General features: G+C 45.5%; 1 protein-coding gene across 7 annotated transcripts in view; it reads right to left on the bottom strand.

Annotated features, from left to right (window-relative positions):
- Positions 1 to 6,848: 6,848 nt before the first annotated feature.
- The window catches only part of MTR (5-methyltetrahydrofolate-homocysteine methyltransferase), a 108,621-nt gene continuing 92,973 nt past the window's right edge, over positions 6,849 to 22,496 (bottom strand). For 6 of the 7 annotated variants that reach the window (XM_074385357.1, XM_074385356.1, XM_074385358.1 and 3 more), the window contains exons 26-33: positions 22,100 to 22,198; positions 20,959 to 21,034; positions 17,949 to 18,104; positions 15,945 to 16,141; positions 12,780 to 12,980; positions 11,813 to 12,026; positions 10,287 to 10,399; positions 6,849 to 9,830 (exon numbers count right to left, since the gene is read on the bottom strand). In XM_074385357.1, the coding sequence (XP_074241458.1) occupies positions 9,744 to 9,830; positions 10,287 to 10,399; positions 11,813 to 12,026; positions 12,780 to 12,980; positions 15,945 to 16,141; positions 17,949 to 18,104; positions 20,959 to 21,034; positions 22,100 to 22,198 (1,143 nt within the window). In that variant the 3' untranslated portion in view covers positions 6,849 to 9,743. The remainder of the gene's footprint in view (positions 9,831 to 10,286; positions 10,400 to 11,812; positions 12,027 to 12,779; positions 12,981 to 15,944; positions 16,142 to 17,948; positions 18,105 to 20,958; positions 21,035 to 22,099; positions 22,199 to 22,496) is intronic. The other variant, XM_003935348.4, reaches the window with a different exon arrangement.

Below are 22,496 nucleotides of genomic sequence, written 5' to 3'. Positions count from 1 at the left end.
TACAGAATGGTGTGCATTTGTAAGTACACAAGTGTGTGCGTGCGCGCGCGCACCCCCACACCCCCACACCCCTTCTTACCTGATTCTGGCACAGCAACACAGAGATTAACATTCAGAAAGAGTTCTGTTCCAGGACTTCGCACAGGTGTTCCCAACAGTGGTACACAGCATATTGGTTTATCAGGCTAAGCAAGAAGAAATGAAACCAGGCTTGCTTGATGAAGTCTAAAACTGGAAGTCCTAAGGGGACAAAGTGAAAACAAGGTTAAAGTTTTCCAAGTTTTCTACCTACTGTTAGCTGCATGTAGAAGCAGCAGTAAAATCTTGGGAAAGAGGCATGAAATAGACATGGGCAGTGTATAATGTTCCTCCGAATATTACATGAGAGACCAGGAGATGCCTCTTTTGCTTTTAAATCCAGAGCAGAAGACGACTTTAAGACCTGAGCAACACAAGGTACTGGAGGGAGTCTATTCCCTACAAACTCTGCCAAGAATATTATGCTCCGTGAGGGCAGGGAATTTTACTTTCTTAACACTGCATGTCCAGCCCTGACACAGGATCTAGCCCAATACATATCTGATGAACAGATAATACAAATGAATGCACAAATGCCATCTTACAGCAATATTTCACCTCTTCGTGTTCTTAGCTAAGGCAAAAGTAGAGGCAATTTTTCTAGCCAGTATTTCCTCTCTCTAACATCATAACCACTGTTTGAGCTCACTGGAAGAGAAGTTTAAAAGGCAGATGTAAATGTTTATTCCTCTATCACTGCAAATCTTGGCACAGCCTTGATAACCGAAACCAATCAACTCTACAAAATATAAGTTGGCCTGGCGCAGTGGTTCATGCCTGTAATCCCAGCACTTTGGGAGGCTGAGGCAGGTGGATCACTCGAGGTCAGGAGTTTAAGACCATCCTGACCAACATGGTGAAACGCTGTCTCTACTAAAAACACAAAAATTAGCCAGGCATGATGGTGGGCACCTGTAATCACAGCTAGTCGGGAGGCTGAGGCAGGAGAATCACTTGAACCCAGGAGGCCAAGTTTGCATGAGCCAAGACTGCACCACAGTACTCCAGCCTGGGTGACAGAGCAAGATTCCGTCTAGAAAAAAAGCACACCCATCCCTCTGGAATGGGACATCCTTTTCCCTACAAAAGGTGTGTTTTATCTCTTTAATGTTGGTAGGAAAATGGTTGGGTAAAGTCCTTTCCATCTCTCCCCATTTCAGGGGCAGTCACGTCATCATTACTCTTTCCTTTCCTCTCTCTCATCCCAGACAATATACCCACAAATGTTTGCTACTTATATTACAAAGCCTTTAGAAAATTCATTCTCTCTTCCCACCTTCCAGAGATCTCAACTTGCCCCTGTTCTCTCCAACCCTACTCACTTTTCAAGTAAAACTGTAAAGGTGGCATCCAAAACCAAACCTCACTTTTCACTTGACAAAATCTGGTAATTATTCTGTTTTCCTAAGTCAGATGCTCCTGCTAATCTGATACAAACCATCCAAAATTAGCGTTTTCCTTCCCCCTGAATGCCAGTGGCATTAAGTGACTCAACTCTGCCACACGCCAGCCCCTTCAGCTTCCAGGGCTTGAGCTGATATCCTTGTCAGGACACACTCCCTCGTTCTGTAGCGTCTTTCCATTCAGGCTGATAAACCGTCTTCTTCACTTCAGCACCCCTCTCTCTAGCTTAAACAATGTCAGGCTTGGCTCCTTTGCCACCGGGTTATAGCAGCAGCAGATGCTCTGCTATCTGGCATAGTAGGGGGAGGGAAACATTTTGCTTAATCTATATTCCAGTTAAAGGACAGGGGTCACATTTATCATACCTGGGTGGTCAACCTTCAAATACAGTAATTCAAACGGTAAAATGTACTTAGTACTGAAGTGATACTGAATTTTAATGAGTCTTTGATGATTCAGAAGGTACTGCAGGAATATTGCAACTCTTATGAGTCATCATTATGAATATCAGCCATCACTGAATTGTGGGTTTGGAAAGGCCAGCGATGCATGGAGCAGATTTGCTTCTGTATAGTTGTGGGCAGCACATCTCTCAACTTGCCTGGAAAATCTCTGGCGGGCACGAGCTGGCTTCTTGACGTCCAGTCCTCTAATATGACTTTGCCCATTCAACAAATATTTAAGTTCCTACTATGTGCCTGGCAGAATTGCTAGATTTTTGGTTCTGACATTACCCATTGCATATGATGATCCTTCTCCCGAGTGCCTTAGCAAATAGAACGGGTACTATGCTTCCCTGTCTCTCTTAGGAAAAGGTTTGTTTCTCTGTTTTTCCCAGTAGATGGTCAATTTTAACAAATGGAGAAGTTTCACAGGGTCTTTCTCTTGATTTTGATCTGATCTCTTGGGTAATAATGCACAATTGAAGGCTCACTAGGTTTCTAAGTTATTTTCAGTTGATTGACAATGTTTCTAACTGCAAAAGAGAACTGTACCCAAACTCATCTCTATGCCAAACAGGACTAAAAAACATTAATGGATGTGTCCATTTCCTTGTATCTGTAATTCACCAATTTGTTTTTATTTTGGTTGGGGGGTAATATATCCAGTGATTGATATCTGACCCCTAACTTTATTCAATATTTATTTATTTATCTATCGAGATGGAGTTTTGCTCTTGTTGCCCAGGCTGGAGTGCAATGGTGCAATCTTGGCTCACCAACCTCCCCCTCCTGGGTTAAAGTGATTCTCCTGCCTCAGCCTCCCAAGTAGCTGGGATTACAGGCATGCACCACCACGCCCAGCTAATTTTGTATTTTTAATAGAGACACAGTTTCTCCCTCTTGGTCAGGCTGGTCTCAAACTCCCGGGCTCAGGTGATCCACCTGCCTCGGCCTCCCAAAGTGCTGGGATTACAGGCATGAGACACCACACCTGGCCTCAAGATTTAATTTGAAGAGCCAGTGGAGAGAAATGGAATCCCACAGACCAGGAAGCAGGCCTGGCTCTACTGACGACCAAGCTGTCACCTCAGTTTGCTGTACTGCAGCATTCCCAGCGGTTTCAAACTGGATGCTAGTACTTGCCCATAGCAATGTAATGAAAAATCTGATGCTGATTGGAAGGAAGACTTTATATCAGCTATTGAAATATCTCTTGGAGCTAATTGCTACCTTTTCTGAAAAGAGTTGAATTATCTGAAAAATAACCAAGCATTTTAAAACTATGATGTTTCCCCTGGAATCCTTCAAATTTTCCTGACAAGCCCATCTCAACAGAATTTTTAAAAGTCAACAACAATCTATCACATCAGGTTAAAACATTTTCAATTAATGATATTTAGCACTATATACCAACTGGATTTTATATATTTTATTAAAAATATGCACAAAATAAATACCTCTTCTTTTCTATTAATAAGATAAACAATGTCACATGATTAAAGGTAAGCATTGAAATTCTTTCAGATCATCTGGAAGGAAATGTCCTTTTCTCTTTGCTGAGTTTTTCTCTGGGAAATGAAGAAACAAGACCGTAAGAGTTCACAGTTCCTTCCTCACCTGGTCACCATATATATTATACTTACCTTACAGATGGCAGAGATTGCCTGTGATCAACAGCGTTTATGACTGTCTGGTTCTTGTTTCTTCTATTTCATAGCATATATACTTTCAAGGTTCTCAAAAACCATTTAATCTAAGATACTTTCCCAGGTAAGAATTTAGGGACTGCTTGTTTTGTGAGTCTGCAAAGGGTATAATACTTAAAATCAAGGGATGAGCCAAAAGACATCTTCTAAAATTATATTTGAAGAATGGAGTGTAAATGGAATTAGATATTCCAAGTGTTAAAAAAAAATGGGACTGGCTGAGTTTAGGGGTTACTTCATTTAAATTCTTACTGTTCACTCAGACTATTAAAAATAGCACCCACTTCAGGTGAGATTTGTTGCCAAGCTAATCTTTTTAAAAGTACAATCATATACACTTGTAAAAAATTGAAACAGTGCAGAAAGAATGAGAAATAGCCAAACCACGAGTTCCCTCACCTCTGATCCCATAATCCCATTCCCTAGAGGTAAACACTTAAGAATTTGTGTATCCTCTTAGACTTTTTATTTTTATTTGTTAAGAGATGAGGTCTCAGCACAGGCTAGAGTACAGTGGTGCAATCATAGCTCCCTGGAGCCTGAAATTCCTGGTCTCAAGCAATCCTCCCTCTTCAGCCTCCTGAGTGGCTGAGTTTACAGGCATGTGACACTGTGCCCAGCTTTTCTGGATGTTTTCTTTTTGTTGTTCATTTGCTTGTTTTTGAGACAGAGTCTTGTTCCGTTGCCCAGGCTGGAGTGCAGTGGCACAATCTTGGCTCACTGCAACCTCTGCCTCCCGGGTTCAAGCGATTCTCCTGCATCAGCCTCCCGAGTACCTGGGACTCCAAGTACGCACCACCACACCCAGCTAATTTTTTTACTTTTAGTAGAGACGAGGTTTCACCATGTTGGCCAGGATGGTCTTGATCTCTTGATCTCGTGATTCGCCTGCCTCGGCCTCCCAAAGTGCTGGGATTAGAGGTGTCAGCCATCACATCTGGCCTCTTCTTGATGTTTTAATGCATATACTAGCATATATTTCCTTATATAGAAAGAAACACAAGCTCATTTGTAGCAAGCAAGTAAGCCATGAATTGAGGGGTTTTTTTTTGTTTGTTTGGTTTTGTTTTTTTTTTTGCAGGGCTAACAATATGCTGTCTTCATAGGACAGTAAAGAAAGTATCACTTGGGCCACTTCTAATACGAAACCCTGAAGGTGGCTGTAGAAAGGGGGCTAGGGCTTTGAGTCTCTGGTTTCTTTCTGAGAGAAAGAAAACCATCACGGTCCCCCTGCCCCCGACTCATTTAACAATGCTTGATGGAGTGAACAATGTCATGGCAGGCACTGAACTAGGCTCTGGAGATTCCAAGCTCAGGAAGAGAGGCGTGGCCCTGCCCTTATGAGGCTTTGCCGTCTGCTCCCCAACTCCTATCCCTAGAGGATCTGCTCAACTCATTCAAGACAACCTTTACTGAGCACCTATCATAAAGCAAACACTATTCTAGACACCATATATAGAAAGATGAGTAAGGTTCAAACCTGCCCTTAGGGAACATTACGTCTAACAGGGAATTAGATTATGTTTCAGCAAAGGCTGTATGAAATGTGCACGTTGGTGTTACGGAGGCAAGAAGAAGGGTCACTTCACTTAAGCTTTGAGGTGGTGGAGGGAAGGGGTTGGAAAGCTTTCCCAAATTGGGTGGAATTGGGGTGGGGTTACTCCAGACAGAGGGGCCAACGTGCAGATAACCTCCTCAGGGTACAGCAGCGGTCTGGGGTTCTGCGGCATGAGGCAGGGTCAGACATGGAAGGCTTCCTATGCCTCTAAGGAGCTGGGATATACCCTAGGTGACAAGGAGACGGTAATTCAGGCAGCAGAGGATCGAGGCAGGGGTGTAAAGAATCGGAGAGCCCCCTCTTACAGCTCTAGGAGGTGCGGAACCAACCAGGCAGCCTGTGTTGCAGATGAATCCAGAGGAGGAATGATAACCTAGACCAGGGCAGGCGTAGAGATGAACTTAAGACCTATCTAGTGTGTAAAAGCACCAGGGCTTGGGAGCCAAATGGATGTGAAGGTTGAGAAAAAGAGAGGTGTTACGTCCCCCACAATTCATGTCGAAATGGAATTCCCAGGAAGATGCTATTTGGAGGGCATCTTTGGGAGGTAATTAGGTCATGAAGGTGGAGCCCTCATGAATGGGATTAGTGCCCTTATGAGACGCCAGAAAGCAAACTTACCCATCACCATGAGAACATGAGAAGTTGGCCACTGCATCCCAGAAGAGGACCCTCCCCAGAACCCAGCCATGATGGCACTGTGATCTTGGACTTCCAGCCTCCTGAACTGTAAGAAAGAAATGTCTGTTCTTTATAAGCCACCTGGTTTGTGGTATTGTGTTACAGCAGCAGGAGCTAAGACTGGAGGGGTCAGGGCCAACTCCCAGGTTGATGGTATTATTGACTGGCAGAAGAAATGCCATCTCCCTAGAAGTTGGGTTAAAATGATTTTTTAAAAGATCTCTGCACTATCTGCAACCCTCTGTACCTGCACTTCATCCTCAGCATATAATCCTTCTTCTGTCTGAAACACTCTCAATCCTACCTTTCCCTCCAATCTTCTTTAAATGAGCCAACAAATCTTCCACACCTCCCATTCAATCTTCAACCTGGCAGTCGGCTGAGTCTGCCAACAGGCCCCATGATCCCCTGAAGCTGCTCTTGAGGGGTTCACTGTGGAAAGGGCACTCAGCAATCCCATTGCCAGACCTCTTTGCAGCATTGAATTCTGCTGACATGCCTCCAAACTCTCTTCCTTGCTTTCCCTGGCACTTCACTCTCCCTCCTGGCTTCCTCCAACCCACAGCTGCTCCTCTCCTGGCTCCCTGCCTTCTTCTCCTCCTCCAGATTCTCTTCTCTTCATATGCTCCATAGGTGATCGCACTGCACTGTAGGCTGACCTCCATTTCCACATTGAAGTCTCTCAATTCTAACTCGACATTCTTTTCACATTCCAAAGTCTAGTATCCAACTGCCCGTATTCAGTCTGGTCACACAGAATCTTTCCAAAACTCATCCTTCCTCCCATCTCCTGGCCTCTGTCTTAGTCACCCACTCATTCCTCAAAGACTGGTATCTGGGCAACTGCTGGCAGCGGCACAGAGGGACCACCCTCCTGCCCCGTCCTTTCTAGCTGCTGTTTACTCTAAGATGTTCTTCCTTTCCTTAAAAACTGTATTTGACATATACAAACACTACCGACAAAATCACCATACCAGATTTTAGATGATCATTTCACTCTGCCTTTATTTTTAATAATGTATTTAATACAATATTAAGTAGAACATATTTAATATGTATAAAACTCTGTTATATATGAGCTATAAAGCATAATATATTAATAGCATCTAGTAAACACTCGTAAGCCTACCAGCCAGGAACCAGAACAGCCGCGTAACTTGGCATCTACCTATGTGTTCCTGTTCCTTCCGTTTCCTCCTCCCGTGGTAATTAGTATGCAAAATTTTGGTTTATCATTGTTACCCTCTGTTTTTACGATACAGTTTTATGATATATGCATGCTCAGACTACATATTCTTTGGTTTTGCTTGGTTTTGAGCTTCTTTTCCTTAGTATTTTCTGAGATTCATTCTTATTGTGAGGTATAGCTGTAGCTCACTCATTTTCACTACTGAATAATATCCGGTAGGGTGAACAGACGTATCTAATTATTCACCTATTCTCCTGTAGACAGACATTTCGCCTTTTCCAGTTATTATTATAAATACGTTACTATGAACATTTTTACACATTTCTCCTAGTGGCCACATGCAAGAGTTTGTTGGACATACAGGTGGGAGTTGGAAGCAAGATCATAAGGTCTGCAAATGTTCAAGTCCATGAGGTATAACCGTTTTTTTAAAGCAGTGGTGCCTGTTCATCCACAAGTCCCTATAGATCTAACACCTGCTACCGAGACCCAACTTTTGCAAATCTTATGGATATAAAATGGAATCTCATTGTGGTCCAAATTCATATTTCTCTGGTCGGCAATGCTACAGAACATCTACTTATTTAAAAGCCCTACATATTTCCTCTTGTGTGAAATGCCTTTTCAAGTCTTCTCTATTTTTCTATTGAGTGTTTTTTAAACAGTTCTCTGTATTTGTGATTATGAATCCTTTGTCTGTTATTCCTATTATAAATGTCTTCTCAAGTTGCAGCTCATCTTCTCACTTAAAGTGTTTTCTTAATATAAGTCTTTAGTTTTAACAGAGTTGACTTAACCATCTTATCATTTATTATAACTACTTTATGTCTCAAGAGATTCTTTCCTGCGCTAAGCCTTTTTTTCTTTTTCTTTTTTGAGACAGACTTTCGCTCTTGTTACCCAGGCTGGAGTGCAATGGCGCGATCTCAGCTCACCGCAACCTCCGCCTTCTGGGTTCAGGCAATTCTCCTGCCTCAGCCTCTTGAGTAGCTGGGATTACAGGCACGTGCCACCATGCCCAGCTAATTTTTTGTATTTTTAGTAGAGACGGGGTTTCACCATGTTGACCAGGATGGTCTCGATCTCTTGACCTTGTGATCCACCCGCCTCGGCCTCCCAAAGTGTTGGGATTGCAGGCGTGAGCCACCGCGCCCGGCTGCTAAGCCTTTTTCATCCAAACAGTGACAATTTTTGCTTTCTGTACTGAAGCCCTTAACATATTTGGAACTTATCATTGGGTAGGGTGCGAGGACTTCAAATTTTTTCCCCACATGAATAGCCACTGTTCTGAGACTACTTAGGGAGTGGTCCTTCCTGTCCCCACTGACCTCCCTCCACCCGGTCATTTCACAAAGGTAAACATATGCATGGGTGAGTTTCTAGGCCCTTATTTTGTTTCCCTGCTCATAATGCCTACCTCTGCACCACATTAACCAGGCGTGGTGGTGTGCACCTATAATCCCAGCTACCTGGGAGGCTGAGGCAGGAGACCGCCTGAACCCAGGAGGCAGAGGCTGCATTGAGCCAAGACTGCGCCACTGCACTCCAGCCTGGATGACCAGAGCGAAGCTCCGTCTCAAAAAAACCAAAAGCGAACAGTTGTATCGTACAGGGTGTGTCTCCCCAACCCCTCTTGTGTATTTAGAAGCATTTGGTAATTTTAAGTCCTTTGCTATTCCATATAAATTTAAACACCTGCTTGTTTCATTCAATAAAATCTCGGTTGAAATTTCCGCCGAAAATGGTATTAAATCCATAGATCCATTTGGGGAGATCTGATACCTTTGTAATCTTTACTATTCCTATCCATAAGCAAAGAGAGTTCTTCATTTGTTCCTCCCTTGCTTCTTGGTCTTCATCCTTCAAATCTCAAATCAGGACTCAACGCGACCTTCTCCTGACTATTTCCACCACCATCTTGTGTATACACCACCATCTGAGTGTGTAATTGCATGCACATTTTTGAGATAATGCAATCATCCAAGAAAAAGACGGCATGGGTGAGTTTGAGGCTTGCTGCTTGAGTGGTGGCAGCATTCTTCATTATTGAATATATCGAGAATTGGAGGGGAATAAGATGGTAAGAAATGAGTGACACTATGCTGCCCACCTGCCAACTCCGCACAGGATATCGGAGCCCAGCTGAGATCCTGCTTAATCCTGAAAACAATTAAAAGACATTAACCACCCTTCACAGTAGCTTTCTCTTCCCCATCTCCTTACTGTTTCCTCAGGGGCACTGACGTGAAGTTATGGGAGGACGAAAATGCCCAGGGCGTGACCGCTGACCACACTGGGGCAAACGGCTTGGGCGTTTGACAAGCAAGCGGCGAGGGCATGGCTTTTGCCAAAGGGAGTTCTGCAGCCATTTAATCCAGCCTTTAGAAAACGAGGTCTTCCAAAGAGAGGGCAGAGCTACGCTTCCTTCCCCGTCGGAATCCAGTGTTGGAACTGCTTGGATTAAAATGCCCCATTTCTCACACTATCACCTTGCCACAGGATCACACTTCCCTATTCAACTGAGTTTCAGGCTTTTCTTCTACAAGGCAGTGTCAACCAGATGCGCACAGGCTTTCTGTTGTGATTTTTAAGGCACTTTAGGTTGTATTTCCTTGAGGATCATCAAGAATAAAAAAGGCCAAAAAAAAAAAAAAAAAAAAAGGAAAGAAAAGAAAAGAAAAGAGTTAGTCTGTATCATATCCCAAAATGGGTCCAAGCCATTTCTCAATCTCGGCCACAGACATGTTCTTCCTCAAAGCATAATCCTCAACCTGCAAAAGATGAGAAGTATTTTATTAAACCGACATGGTAAGACTTTGGAACAGAAGTTTCTGCAACATTTGCCAAGAAACCTTAAGTACCTTCCATTTCTTGCCTTAATAGCAATCTACTGAGTTAAATGGAGATAGGTATTTATCTGTCTACCAAGTTGCCTTATTCACTAGGCAGAAAAACAACATGTAATAAACATCTGATGCTTAGAAGCCGTGTGTGAGAGTGTGTGTGTGTGTGTGTGTGTGTGTGTGTGTGTGTGTTTGCATGTAGAAGTGAGGGCGAGAATTCAGGTATTCTGTTGAAATCAAATTAAGACATTAACTGGAGAAAATTTCTTCATGCTTTCCCCTTACTGTATTCTCATTCATATTTAAAATGAAAGAGGTTCTAGAATTTCATTTCAGATAAGGCAGGTATCTAGGGAAGCCACATAAAATGAACAGCTAGCTTACCTGATCCCTGGATATCTTCCCCACAGCAAAATATTTGGACTTCAAACTGGAGAAGTAGAGGCCTGAGACCGCTGCAGCAGGTGCCATTGCTAATGACTCTGTTAACCTAATGCCTGGAGAGAGCAACCCGGGAAAATGCTTACTCACTCAGTGCCCAGCAGACAATGAACTCTTACTGAATAAGTGAAGCAAAGTGAACTCATGCCTTCTAGGTAGACACATGACACAGCAGGAAAGCTGCAATCAGATAAGTCTCGCAATTCCTGCCAGGTGAATAAACAAATTCAGGACATGCAGATCTCCTCTAAGGCTGGGCACTGCAACCCAGGGTGGACAGGCCTGGGAAGGACTCCACACTCCTACCTCCAGCCATCAGAGATCAACTGTAGGTGCCCTGATTTGCTCCTAAACCTAGACCTTGCCAGATCGGAGCTCTAACCCCAGAGATGAGAACACCAAGCGAACTGCTCTCCGTAGGCTCTCTGGGGCCACTAATACTAGGGACGACTGAGAACTCCAGTGAAGAACGAGCCCACAACATTGTGAAAAAGAAGACACAGTTTTCCTTGGGATCTGAGAATTCAAAGGGACCCTCTCAAGGATATCTATTCGAAGCTACTCGTTTTATGGACAAGGAAACAGCAGCACGAAGGCTGAGTACTCAGCCAGAGGTCGCTCAGCCAGCTAATGGCAGAAACAGGACCCGAACCCAGATCTCACGACTTCTAGAGTTAGTGTTGTTCCTGCTGAAGCAGATTCAACACAGCTCATGGTTTCTCACTTAAATCTAGACGTCTTTAACTTTATCAGCTTTGATGGCATGCTTTTTATTAATTCCACTGAAAACTGTGAGCTTAGACTGGGCCATCTCAACTACATGAACTCTGAAGTAATGACTAGAACCAGCATATTGATGTGACAATGTGCAGCCACAGAACCATGAGCAATTCAGCTCTGGGCACAGGACGCTGAGGCCGGGTGTCTGGGCCTTTGTCTCAGAAGGGCACATGCCAGCTTCTCAGGTTCAGCTACTAGAATCCACAGGAAAACATAGAATTCGGATTACAGAAGAGGACAAATGTTAATAACAGTGTAAAAGAGAAAAAGGGGCTGAAGGGAAGGCTGGGCGCTCTGCAAGACCAGCACCCAGGGACACCATCCACAAGCAAGGGGACAAGAAGGTGAGGCATGTGACCTTACTAAGGGACAAAGATTGGTCACTAAGGGAGGGATTAAAGACATTAGCATGCCTGTGACAGGAAACTGGGGCACGAGAGGAATAGGATGGTATAAGCAAGCTAAACTCCCATCTAGTGTAGGCCAAGAGGAAATCATTTAAATGGATGAATCTAAAAACGATGATGTAAGAACACTAATGCTGAAGTAAAATGCCAGAATAGGTACAAGTGAAAAAGGACAGGATAAGGGACAATGTGATTAGAAGGCCTTCCACATTAAAAACACGTTTAACCATATGTGCCGTTATGCTGATGAGAGTCTATGCACTGAAGAAGGAAGACAGGAACCTGCGGCTTCCTGGCTCATACCCGTCGACTGCTCGATGTCCGCGAGCCTCCACATGGTGAGCTTCTCGGTGTGGTCAGGCTGGCTGGGGTAGCCGGGAGCTGGGCGGATGCCCTGATACCGCAGCCTCCGCAGGTCGGCGACGTCCAGCTGCTCGCTGCCACAGTAGGCCCACAGTTCTCGGCGCACCTGTTCATGCAGCTCTTCTGCGAATGCCTTCAGACCAGAGCACCAGGTGTGCTTAGGCAGAAGTGGGGGCTCCCGGCATCGGTGCAGCCTCCACCCCGAGTCACAGCCATGAGGAGAGCCTCCCTCATCTGCACCCCAGCCAGGAAAGACTTGGAAAGAGGGAACGGGCTGGATTCTCGATTGGTTTATACTGTCATTAGCTGCTCTGCGGCTCATTGTGGCCTCAACCTGAGTTCTGAAGCATCATGCTTAGTGACCTGAGGATTTCAGACCTTAAGACTTAACAATTTCCCTAAAGGTTAATCCAAAGCTACACTGGCCACAAAGAGCAGCTGGGACCTTCTAGCTGCGAGTCCCTCCACTGCTCACTGCAGGAAAAGGCGGAGGCTCTCCCACCCCATTCCACGCATAGGAAGATGAACAATCTACAGATGACACCAGCAATACAATGAGGGGCTCTGAAATAAAAATTTGTTTTCAATTTTTTAGGGTCCTGAGGAAATTGTCCTATCATAATAACCAAAGAGAGACAGCAGAGGTAAGGCAGAGGCAAGGGCTCTCAGAGCAACGGCCAACTACAGCACCACTGAAGGTTTTACTCTGCCCTAAAGATAACACACACGGGCAATCTGGGGATATATAATATTAAAATATGTGTAATGTTAAAGCCAGCAGCATCCAACTCAAGGAAAAAAAAAGACCCCGGTTCTAAGGGCCCACCCAGGTTCCCTGCCGCCCGGCCTCTGTCCTCAGCCCCTTGACGCGATGCCTCTGCCTTACCTCTGCCAGCCGGTCCCCCAGCGCTTTGACCATGATGCTGCTGTAGTCGTCACTGTCATCCTCATAGGCCTTGCTCAGCTCTTCCACCCCAAAGCAGGCAACGGCAAACAGGCCCAGGTAGTCACGGATGCCAGAATGCAGAGGAGCGATGAAGTCCGAGAGGCAGTAGTACGGCTCTGTGCTGGCAGGGTCCTTCTCGGCCTTAAAACCAAGCAGTATGCGGAGGCGCCGTGAGCAAGAACATGGCACCAGCACACCGTGGAGGGCGATCAGGCATCTTCAAATGAAAATAAGCTTCACAACACCCAGACGGCAGCCTGTACTGTCCACTGCTACATCCCCAGCACTTGGAATTGTGTCTGACACATAGTGAGTATTCAATAAATATTTGTTAAACAAATGAGATTTTTAAAAAACATATGACATGATATAACATAAATAGTCAAGACACCAGTTCACTCACTCATTCACACACTGACCAAACATTTAATGAAGGCCTTCGGGCACTGTGCTGAAATCACGGGCTTTTTTTTAAAAAAAAGTTTGTCCTCAAGTGTTTTCAAGTAAGTCCAGCACCATGTTCGAAAGAGATCTGATAAATGGAAAAGCCTCCATAGCATCAACAGAAGCAGCTCAAACAACAAGCTATCGGGATCAGCAATGCCCAGGGCACGTGCTGCCTGCCATGTGGGGTGGTGGGGGGGAGGGGATGGGGGGGAAGGGGTGGGAGGGTCATACAGGAGCCGGCTGAGGACACCCAGGGACGGCTGGGAACCAAACCAAGAATTCAGCAGGATTTGCTTCTGGATTCTCTCCACAGCCCCAGGGCCTATCCTCCCAATTTTTCACCCTCAGCTGATGAGCCACTCTTCCCCACAACTAAGTTAATAAATAAGGTCTTATACATATTTTAAAAATCAATAAATACTTGCTGAGAAGGTAAAAAGCTTATAACTAATACTTATTCAGTAGTTTCTCTGTGCCTGTTCTTGGTGCTTTACATGAATTACTAATTTAACCCTCTCAATCACCTTGTGACATGAGTGATATCACCAGTTCCATTTTACAGACAAGAAATCAGGGGCATAGGAAGCTTGAGGTCAGACAGTGGGAGGGCCAGGGGGCTGATACCACAACCCATGCTCCTACATATGTAGTACTGCTTGGGACCAATCAATTAATCAGAGAGTGGCCAACCCAGACACCCCACAGCTCACTGCCAGCCACGGAGGCAAGCACAGCCTCACGGACACAGGGCAGGAAATCGTTAAGTGCAGGCGAGGAGGTGTTTGGTAACGGCACACAGGAATGTCACAGAGCTCAGAGACAGCTGTGCGTGGGGAAGCCGTTTTCCAGGTATACTCGGCCCATCAATTCTTCTTTGCTAACAAAAGCCAGAGGGGGACCCAGAGCTTCCCTGCACCACAGGAGAGACAGATCACAGAGCCCCATGGTACCTTAGAAGAGACAGCAATCAGAGCCTACTCAGAAGAGCAGACTCCCAGAGTAATAAGGCACTGCTGCAGAATGTTCCAGAGTACACTAGAGGAAAGCCCCTCCTGAGAAATCGCCACCTGGGTAGGTAATGTACGTGCCTGGCCCAGTTCCCCTCTCCAGAGGCTATTAAAAAGGTGAACTCTGAGAATTCATTCGATTAAATGCCCTAATATGTCACAGACTGCCTGGACATGAATAGTACTGGAAGCAAAAAGAGATCGCAGGGGACACACGACTTCAAAGATGAAAGACTGGGCTAGAGCAGAGCAGAGGTTTTTGAATAGTTATGTTTGTAAAAGAAAAGCCACAAATTCCCTAGTGAAGAGGGGCAGGAAATTAACATTAGAACCCTAGTGACTTGTATTCTGTGGTGACTGAGCCTGGGTGCAAGCAGTAGGGATTTACTGAGCCTGAGTGCAGATGTTAAGGATGTAGCTTTAACTCTCCATGGTACTAGTTAAGGCCCCAAATTTCAGAATCCCTTCAGACGCTGTTATGGTCCAAATATTGACCACTATGAATTATATTGTGGTTGGGATTAAAAAGCACCACTATCTTTTTTGTTTGCTTGTTTTTCGGAGACAGTGTCTGGCTCTGTTGCCCAGGTTGGAGTATAGCAGCATGATCACGGCTTACTGCAGCCTTGAACTCCTGGGCTCAAGTGATCCTCCCACCTCATCTTCCCAAGTAGTTGGGAATCCAGACATACAGGTATGCACTCCCCAGTGTACTGCTAATTTTTAATTTTTTTTTTTTTTTTTTTTTTTGTAGAGGCAGGGTCTTGCCATCTTGCTCAGGCTGGTCTCAAACTCCTGGGCTCAAGCAATCCTCCCACCTCGGCTTCTCAAAGTGCTGGGATTACAGGTGTCAGTCACTGTAAACTAGCCAACACTACCATTGTTGAATGACTGAAAATGGCAGTAATACAGAAAGAATAATTCTGGTTCCAAGTCTTGATTAAGACACCCTTTTTTACAGCACCTAAAGGGACATGCATAGGGTATCTGCCTTTTTCAAGGTGGGGCAATGAGAAAGAAGTTGCTGAGAAGTGTCTGTTCTCACCACTCCAGAGAAGAGCAGCCAGCACAGTGAAGAGCAGCCACTGGGGGTGTGCACAGGCTGGCTCTCCCTCTACGGTGGGGGCCCAGCACAATCTCCACCAGCCTTCATCTTCTCTGTAAAACAGAAACTTCAACTGCCTGACACGGCTGTGTGGAAATTAAAAGAATGACCCATCCAGCACCTCACTACGCACCTGGCACCTGGAATACATTCTGCAAATGTTGGTTTCCACCTGTCTTCCCCTTTCATGGGGAGCCACAGTCTATTTTAACAAAGTACACAGAGGTTAACCAGCATTTCTGCACAGTGAGTGTTCTCTTCCTTCAGAAGCTGCGAAAACCGACATGTGACCACCTGAGACAGCAGCAGTGGCTCTTGTCCATCCGTGGCACATGACATGACATGCCTCACTCCTGCGGAGTGGCCCTGCCACTGACACCCACGTGGGCGCCTTCTCTCCACCCTCCTCACAGAGGCCTTGGGCTTGGGTGAGTGAGTGGTCACTTGGGAGGAGGTGGAGCAGACTCTCATTTATGCAAAGCTCTTTGGCTTAGCGCTTAAACTCACAGGTGAGAGCAGAGTGCTGGCTGTCAAGCCCTTCCATACCTGTTGCCTTAACCCATAGAAGGTGGCTATGGGCTCTGCAGCCTGGGGCACGGCACCCTCTGCGTACAGGTGGATGTCGTCTTGGACACTCTGTGCTGGCCAGAACCCAACCACTCCCCTGGCTTGGAGTTTCCTTTGACTAATCAACGTGTTCAGCATATTTCGGGCATCATCGTAGACCTTTTTGGCCTCTTCACCTATTAGAAAAACATAGTAAGAATTCACGTAAAGATGCCAAAAATACCCATCAAACAATGCTTCTTTCAAAAACCATTACCCCTGCTCAGTCACCTTCCCTCCTCACCCTTCTCTATTTTTCTCAAATGCTTTCTGTTGTTTGCCACTGACCTAGCTTAAAGCAGAACAGCCAGGGTTTTGTGGTTCCTGCTAAGTTCAGCTCCCATGGTCTGCTTCTCCCAGTTCAAGCCACTTCAATTTTCCATTGGACAAAAGGCAGAGAGCCGAAGCTGTGGCTCCCCCCACCCCATTCTGTCAGAGAGGACGAGAAAAAGCAGGCCAGATTCCTCACTCACTGACGTTCCTTGTGCACGTACAACTCCAGGGACTCCACAGTGACTCTGGGAGACATGATCTGTGCCTTGTGTTCTGTGGTGCTTTAAATCCTAACCACAATACAATTCATAATGACTGACATTTTGACCATAGCAACATCTGAAGGGATTCTTAAATCTGGGGCCTTAAACAGTACCGTGAAGAGTTAAACAAGGACAGCTACATGCTTACCAGATGCACTCAGGCTCAGTACATCCTTACTATATGCACCCAGGCTCGGACACCACAGAATACAAGGCACAGTGAACACAGGCACAGGTCAAGGCCCCCAGAGTCACTGTGAAGTCAGTGGAATTGTATGTGCACAAGGAACGTCAGTGGTAAGGAATGAAGTGTGGCCCAAATCCTCATACTGGCTTCAGTGCTGCACCTGGCTGGCCTGCTCCAGGACCTGCAGTGGGGGCCAGGCTCCCAGGACACCCTCTCGGTTTCTGGGTCTGTGAGACTGGCCGCCCTACCCACGGTAAGCAGCCTGTCCTGCGGCCCCTGGACAGCTCACCTGTGATGACTGAGGGGCAGTGCAATGAGAAGCCCCTTGCCCACCACCATGTTCCTGGCTACCTGAGAGCTCCTGAGTCTCAGCGTCCTAACACGCACACCCAGACTCTGCTTCCGGGAAACTTGGCAAGAGGCTGGTTTCTCAGGCTCCTCTCAGCCCTAATCCCATGCTTCTGTGGCTCCACCCCTCCTTATTGCTCTGATCTGCCTACTACCTGATCCTATGAATGGCTCTGGATTTGGATTCCAGTCTCTGTGGGTGGGTTTTGGGGTGAGGCTTGAAGTGAGAAGGCGGGGGGTGGGTAGTAATTTATCACCTCACCTACTTCTCTGGTTTATCCCCCCAAATCCCCATTCCCTCCCCAATGCGCCAAGCAAAACGGACTCCCTGCAGTTCCCCAATTAGGCACATGTGCCTGTGCGTTTTCATACTGTCTCCTCTACCTGCAATGTCCCTTTCTTCAACATCATATCACATCTATAGTCCCACCACAGCAACTCCCACTGAATCCTCAAAAAGAGTTCAAACACTACCTCTTCTAGGAAGCCTGCCCTGACCTCTCAGTCTGAGCTCTATCTTCTCTTCTTGTGCCCACGGGAGCCTAGGCAGGGCCCATTACTATTGGCTGTGCCAACCAGTCAGTACTAGATGGCAGGGAATGTATCGTCTTCCGTTTATCCCTAGTGCCCAGCATGTAACTGATGTCAATAAACATTTATTAAAAGAACAAAGTAGATACCAAAGTTAGTTGATATAATAAGGACCAATCTAGCAGTTCAAAAACCATTAAAAAAGTTGGGCAGGTGAGCAACATGAAAGCAGCTATTATCTGCACAATCCAAATTCACTGCTCCTCACCAATTCCTGTCTTCAAAGTCACAATCCTACGTCTTGAATATCAGAGGCAGAAAGGAAGGACTTACTGCACTAACCTACTGTTTTGTCGTTGAATATCTTGGGAAACCCTCGATTCGGGTACTTGCCCCGGAGCTGCCAGACATCAAAGAAAGGCTTCCAATCAATGTAGTCCACCAGTTTCTGCAGGTCATAGTCTTCAAAGACCCGGGTCCCAATAAATGTGGGCTTCACTAGAGGAAAGAAGTATGGTTGTCAGTGCCGACGCTGGCACCCCACCTGATGGAGGCCGCCCTGCCAGCTCCTCAGTGCTCTGCCAGCTCCCACGCTCTGCCTCCCTCCTGTCACCCGTAGGAGTTGTTTTACAAAGAGGGGAACTTTAAATTATCGTGGAGAAGGAGTAATTCCGCACTGAGTCTTAAATAAAACTATTCTTCACATGCAGCTGACTGACTACACCACCCTTGGAAACTGTTCCCCTAACCCTTCTATTCCTACCCCCTGCCCAAGAAGGAAAGACAGATGGGTTAATCCTCACTTGTACAAATGAAGACGAGGTGAACATGAAGAACGCTGCAGAAAGGCATAGAGAGTAAGCTGCTTATCTCAAGTTTCAAGACCAGAAACAATCATCTATATTGCCTACTGATACATATGCCCAAACTACAGGAAAATGAAGTCCCAAATTCAGGACTGCAGTGATTTCTGCACGGCAGGAAGGGACACGTGTGGGAATTCAGATACATATTCCTCAATACATAATCCTCAACTCAGCACGGGTGCAACACAGATGTGGTCAATGAAAGCTGATGTGAGATATTACCTTGGAAAATTAATCTAACCTCTGTTGACTCTGCTTTGTTTTGTTTTTTAAAAATCAGGTGGTAGGTTATGTCTTAAGCTGGCTAGTGGGTATGCAGGGATGTTTAATACATTGTTCTTTATACCTCCTGGTGAGTCTAAAGTGTATCATAATTTAAATAATGGTGAAGACTTCAGAGACAGACGGTGCTGCTGGACTGCCCGGGGCAGGAAGAGCCGCACTGCCGCTGCCCTCCAGCCCGCAGTGCGGTCCGCACCTAGGACTCTGCTTTGACGCGGCAGGGTCAGGCTGGAGTCTCAGGTGTTGGCCCCATTGCCATATCTGAGCCTTCCTGTCTCTCTACTTCCTGATTTATAACCAGGCATCAGAGAACTTCCTATTCTACCAATCTCAGGGGCTCTGGGAGAACACAGAAGCTTCTAGAGTATTTTTCTCTCATTTGACAGTAAAAATGGGAGATGAGAGCACAGGAAAAGTATGAGTAGCTTCTTACTCTGCCTGGAAATCTCCCCCTTTTCATACTTGTTCACAGTAGCCCTTTCCCATTTCTTCCTCATCATCCTTCTCTACGCGGGACAATCTCCTCTTTGGAAATATCCTATTATGTTGGTTTGTTGGTACAAAAGTCTTTATAGTCCCCTTCGTAGACACACTAAAAGTAATCTACAGATAGACCCTTGATTCAAGTGTCCACTCTACTAGGAAGGCAGAGAGCATGCGCTGCTGCAGAGCCACTGAGGGACTCTCTCTTGACCACGCTCGTCCCCCAGAGTTTAAGAAATGTTTGAGGTTTTACCACCAGGGCCTTAAACGAAGACCCTCCTTTACCCGCTATCAACTTCTTGCAATTACCTTAGGATTGGCTGTCCTCAGGTATATTTCGGAGAGCCAGGCCTCAGGGCCCCATGGCCCTTGGGCAGCAGGATAGGCCCTGTAGTAGCCCCGTGCCAGAGATTAAAGTGGCCACTCAAAAACCGTCCCAACCGCTGCCAGGTCCTGTGGGCCTTTGGGGGCCTATTTCCAGCAAAATATGTTTTGGATGTCTGATTTGATCCAAACAGACTTGCCCTTGTGAAACAGACTTGCCCTTATGATTATTTGTTCTATATCTTCCCTATGAAATTCCAATTTCACAGAACAAATAATCATAGTTTGAACTACGTAGCAATTTATGTTTTTTCAAAGGTTTTTAAGTACTATTTTACCCTCACAACATTTCCAAAAAGTACCTCCTTTTTTTACATGGTAGAAACTGTCAAATGTGGAAGCAAGCTGCTCAAGGTCACTCCGTGAGTCAGAGCCAGGAGCCACGTTGGGATGAGAACCCCGGCCTCCCGGCTCCCAATATGGCACTCTTTCCACTAAACCACGCTGAACTCAGCAGGGATGAAATTAGAACCAAGCACACCTACATTTCCAATTTAATCCTCTCAACTCTGCCAAGCATGTGTAGAACACAGATGTCGTGAGCAATGAAAGCTGATTTGAGACATTACCTTGGAAATAGGGATTCAATTAATATAACCCCTGTTCACTGTCTTGGTTTTGCATTTGTGTCTCACGCCTCTCTGCGTCTGTCAAAACATCTTACACATTTTATTCCTTTGTGAATACCTATGTGAGGCAAGAAAGATAGCTAGAAATTTTAAAAAGGAAGAAACCAAATAAAAGAAATAGAAAGAGAAACATCCAGAGAGAGGGCAAGAGAGAAAGCAAGAAATAGAGGAGCCTGCTTTGCTGCAGTGTTTTAAAGATGTGTGAATGCAACGTCGCTTCCGATTTTAGACATTTCACGTCTGCCCTTGGGCCTGTCAGAGACCCAGGCCACCTCAGGTGACAGTACCACCCAGGCAGGTCTCCACAGAACTTTCTTCAAGGAGACGGAGGCCCACTCAAGCATGGCACAGAGTAAAGAGTGTGGCTTTAGAAGACAAATCTCAGAGAGATTCCTAGTAACCTTTCAAGTTTCTACCCAAAACTCAGTTTCTTCAAATTAAAATGGGGATAATTCCCATGTTCATTACGGAGTTGTCTGAAGGACTCCGAGAGCTGCTGGAAGCCCAGCCAGGGCAGTGTCTGGCACACAACACCTGCTCCATAAATGGCATCTACTCCCGTTCTTTCCAGACATCAGTCGCCCATCATCATTAGACACAGTTGAGAGTTGTTAGCTGATTGATTTTATAGCCAAGTAAATGCATATATTTCCTCAGCACACTTGAATTAGCATATCCCGTCTTTCTCTACTCCATAGCCAGACAGACCTGGGTGAGGTTCAGACAGCCAATCCATTCGGAAACCACTTTTTCTGGCTTGACTTAAGGGTAAGTATCTCCTGTCCTGTTAAAAAACAAAGAAAAATTAGAGACTTTAGCTTTTCCACAGTTACTATGAAAACATGTCCAAGAAGGCCAGTATGTAAGCTTTGCAAGGAAGCAAATGCTTTTATTCATGAGAATCCTTATCCTAAAAAGCTCTTCCTTTTCTGTCCAGTCGGTTTCTCACTGGCACCAGAACAACAGACAGTAAAGACTCAAGCAGCATCCATTTACTATTGAGATGTGAATGAGAGCCTGGTTCTGCAGGCTGAACCTCAGGTACCAGGGAGGTGTCCTACCTGCATTTTCAGAACACCTGAGGCCAGCTGTTAACTGGCCTTCCCTGGCTGACCCTGAGGACCAGAAGGTAGAATTAAAGACACTGTCCCCTGTGGGCAAGCGTCGGGAGAGGAAAAAGCCAACCACTGCGCCTTGGGCTAGCTGGCACCTCAGAAGCAAAACAACATGTTTCTTCATGCTGTTGATCTCACTTCACTTGCCGAGCCACTCGCGAAATGCTCCCATCAAAGCCCAGAAGGCAGATAACCAGAAACCAACATTTCAGTGACTTCTAAAGCACAATTATGCCTGTTCTCCATGGATTCCCTGAAGCTTATCAAGAGAGGGACAGTTCTTCAAACATCATTCTGCAGTCAGGGTTGGGTAGTCAGGGAAAGAGGCCTACACTGGTCCTGCCTCAGGTCTCCATTTTCTTCCATTAGCTCCTCAAGAATGGGGTTCTGTGGGAGTCACTGCAGTACGCTGCTTCAGTGCCTGTTTTCCTGCTGAGTATGAACTCATGTTTTATTCATTATCAGAGCTCTCATATCTAGCACAGCCCCTAACACTTACTGGGTACCCAATAAATGTTTGGCTCAATAAATAAAATTCATTTTAATATAACCAAAAATTATTTGGGAACTTAGACACTGAAGACCTCTGATTTGAACTAGAAGATAGAAATTCTCTAAAATGATCCCAAGCCTTTTACTCTCCTCAAAGCCATTTTTAAAAGTCACTTTAAAAAACTAGGATCATAAAAACTAGTCACATTAAAAACAAGCAAAGATCTGTTTCTACTACTTACCTTGAGAGACTCATAATGGTCCTGTCTAATATCTTCATATTCTTCCATGATTTCCTCAAAGTATTCATCCTTTAGATTTTCATCTAACAGTTGAGAACACTGAAAATGCAAGATAACCAGAGATCAGCAAAAGATGATAAAATTGGTGCACTAACGGTAAACTCTGGTGACACCTCATTCAGGAAGGCGGCTTCCTTAACTTCACTTCTTCTCCCTTCACCAACTGTGCTAATTCCTGCCTGGTGTGCAGGAAAGGGTAAACTCAGTGGGCGTGGGATGTTCAATCACTGCACAAGCCAAAGAAAGGACCGGTCCTTGACTGTTTTCTGAAAGACAAACTCTAAACCCTTGGGACAGCCTGCCTGATAAGAGAGTCACTGTATACCTGGCACCCTGG

The sequence above is a fragment of the Saimiri boliviensis genome, chromosome 14, assembly GCF_048565385.1.
Source record: "Saimiri boliviensis isolate mSaiBol1 chromosome 14, mSaiBol1.pri, whole genome shotgun sequence".
NCBI lineage: Eukaryota > Metazoa > Chordata > Mammalia > Primates > Cebidae > Saimiri > Saimiri boliviensis.
The sequence above is the reverse complement of the archived record's forward strand: the minus strand, read 5'-3'. Positions and strand labels throughout refer to the sequence as shown.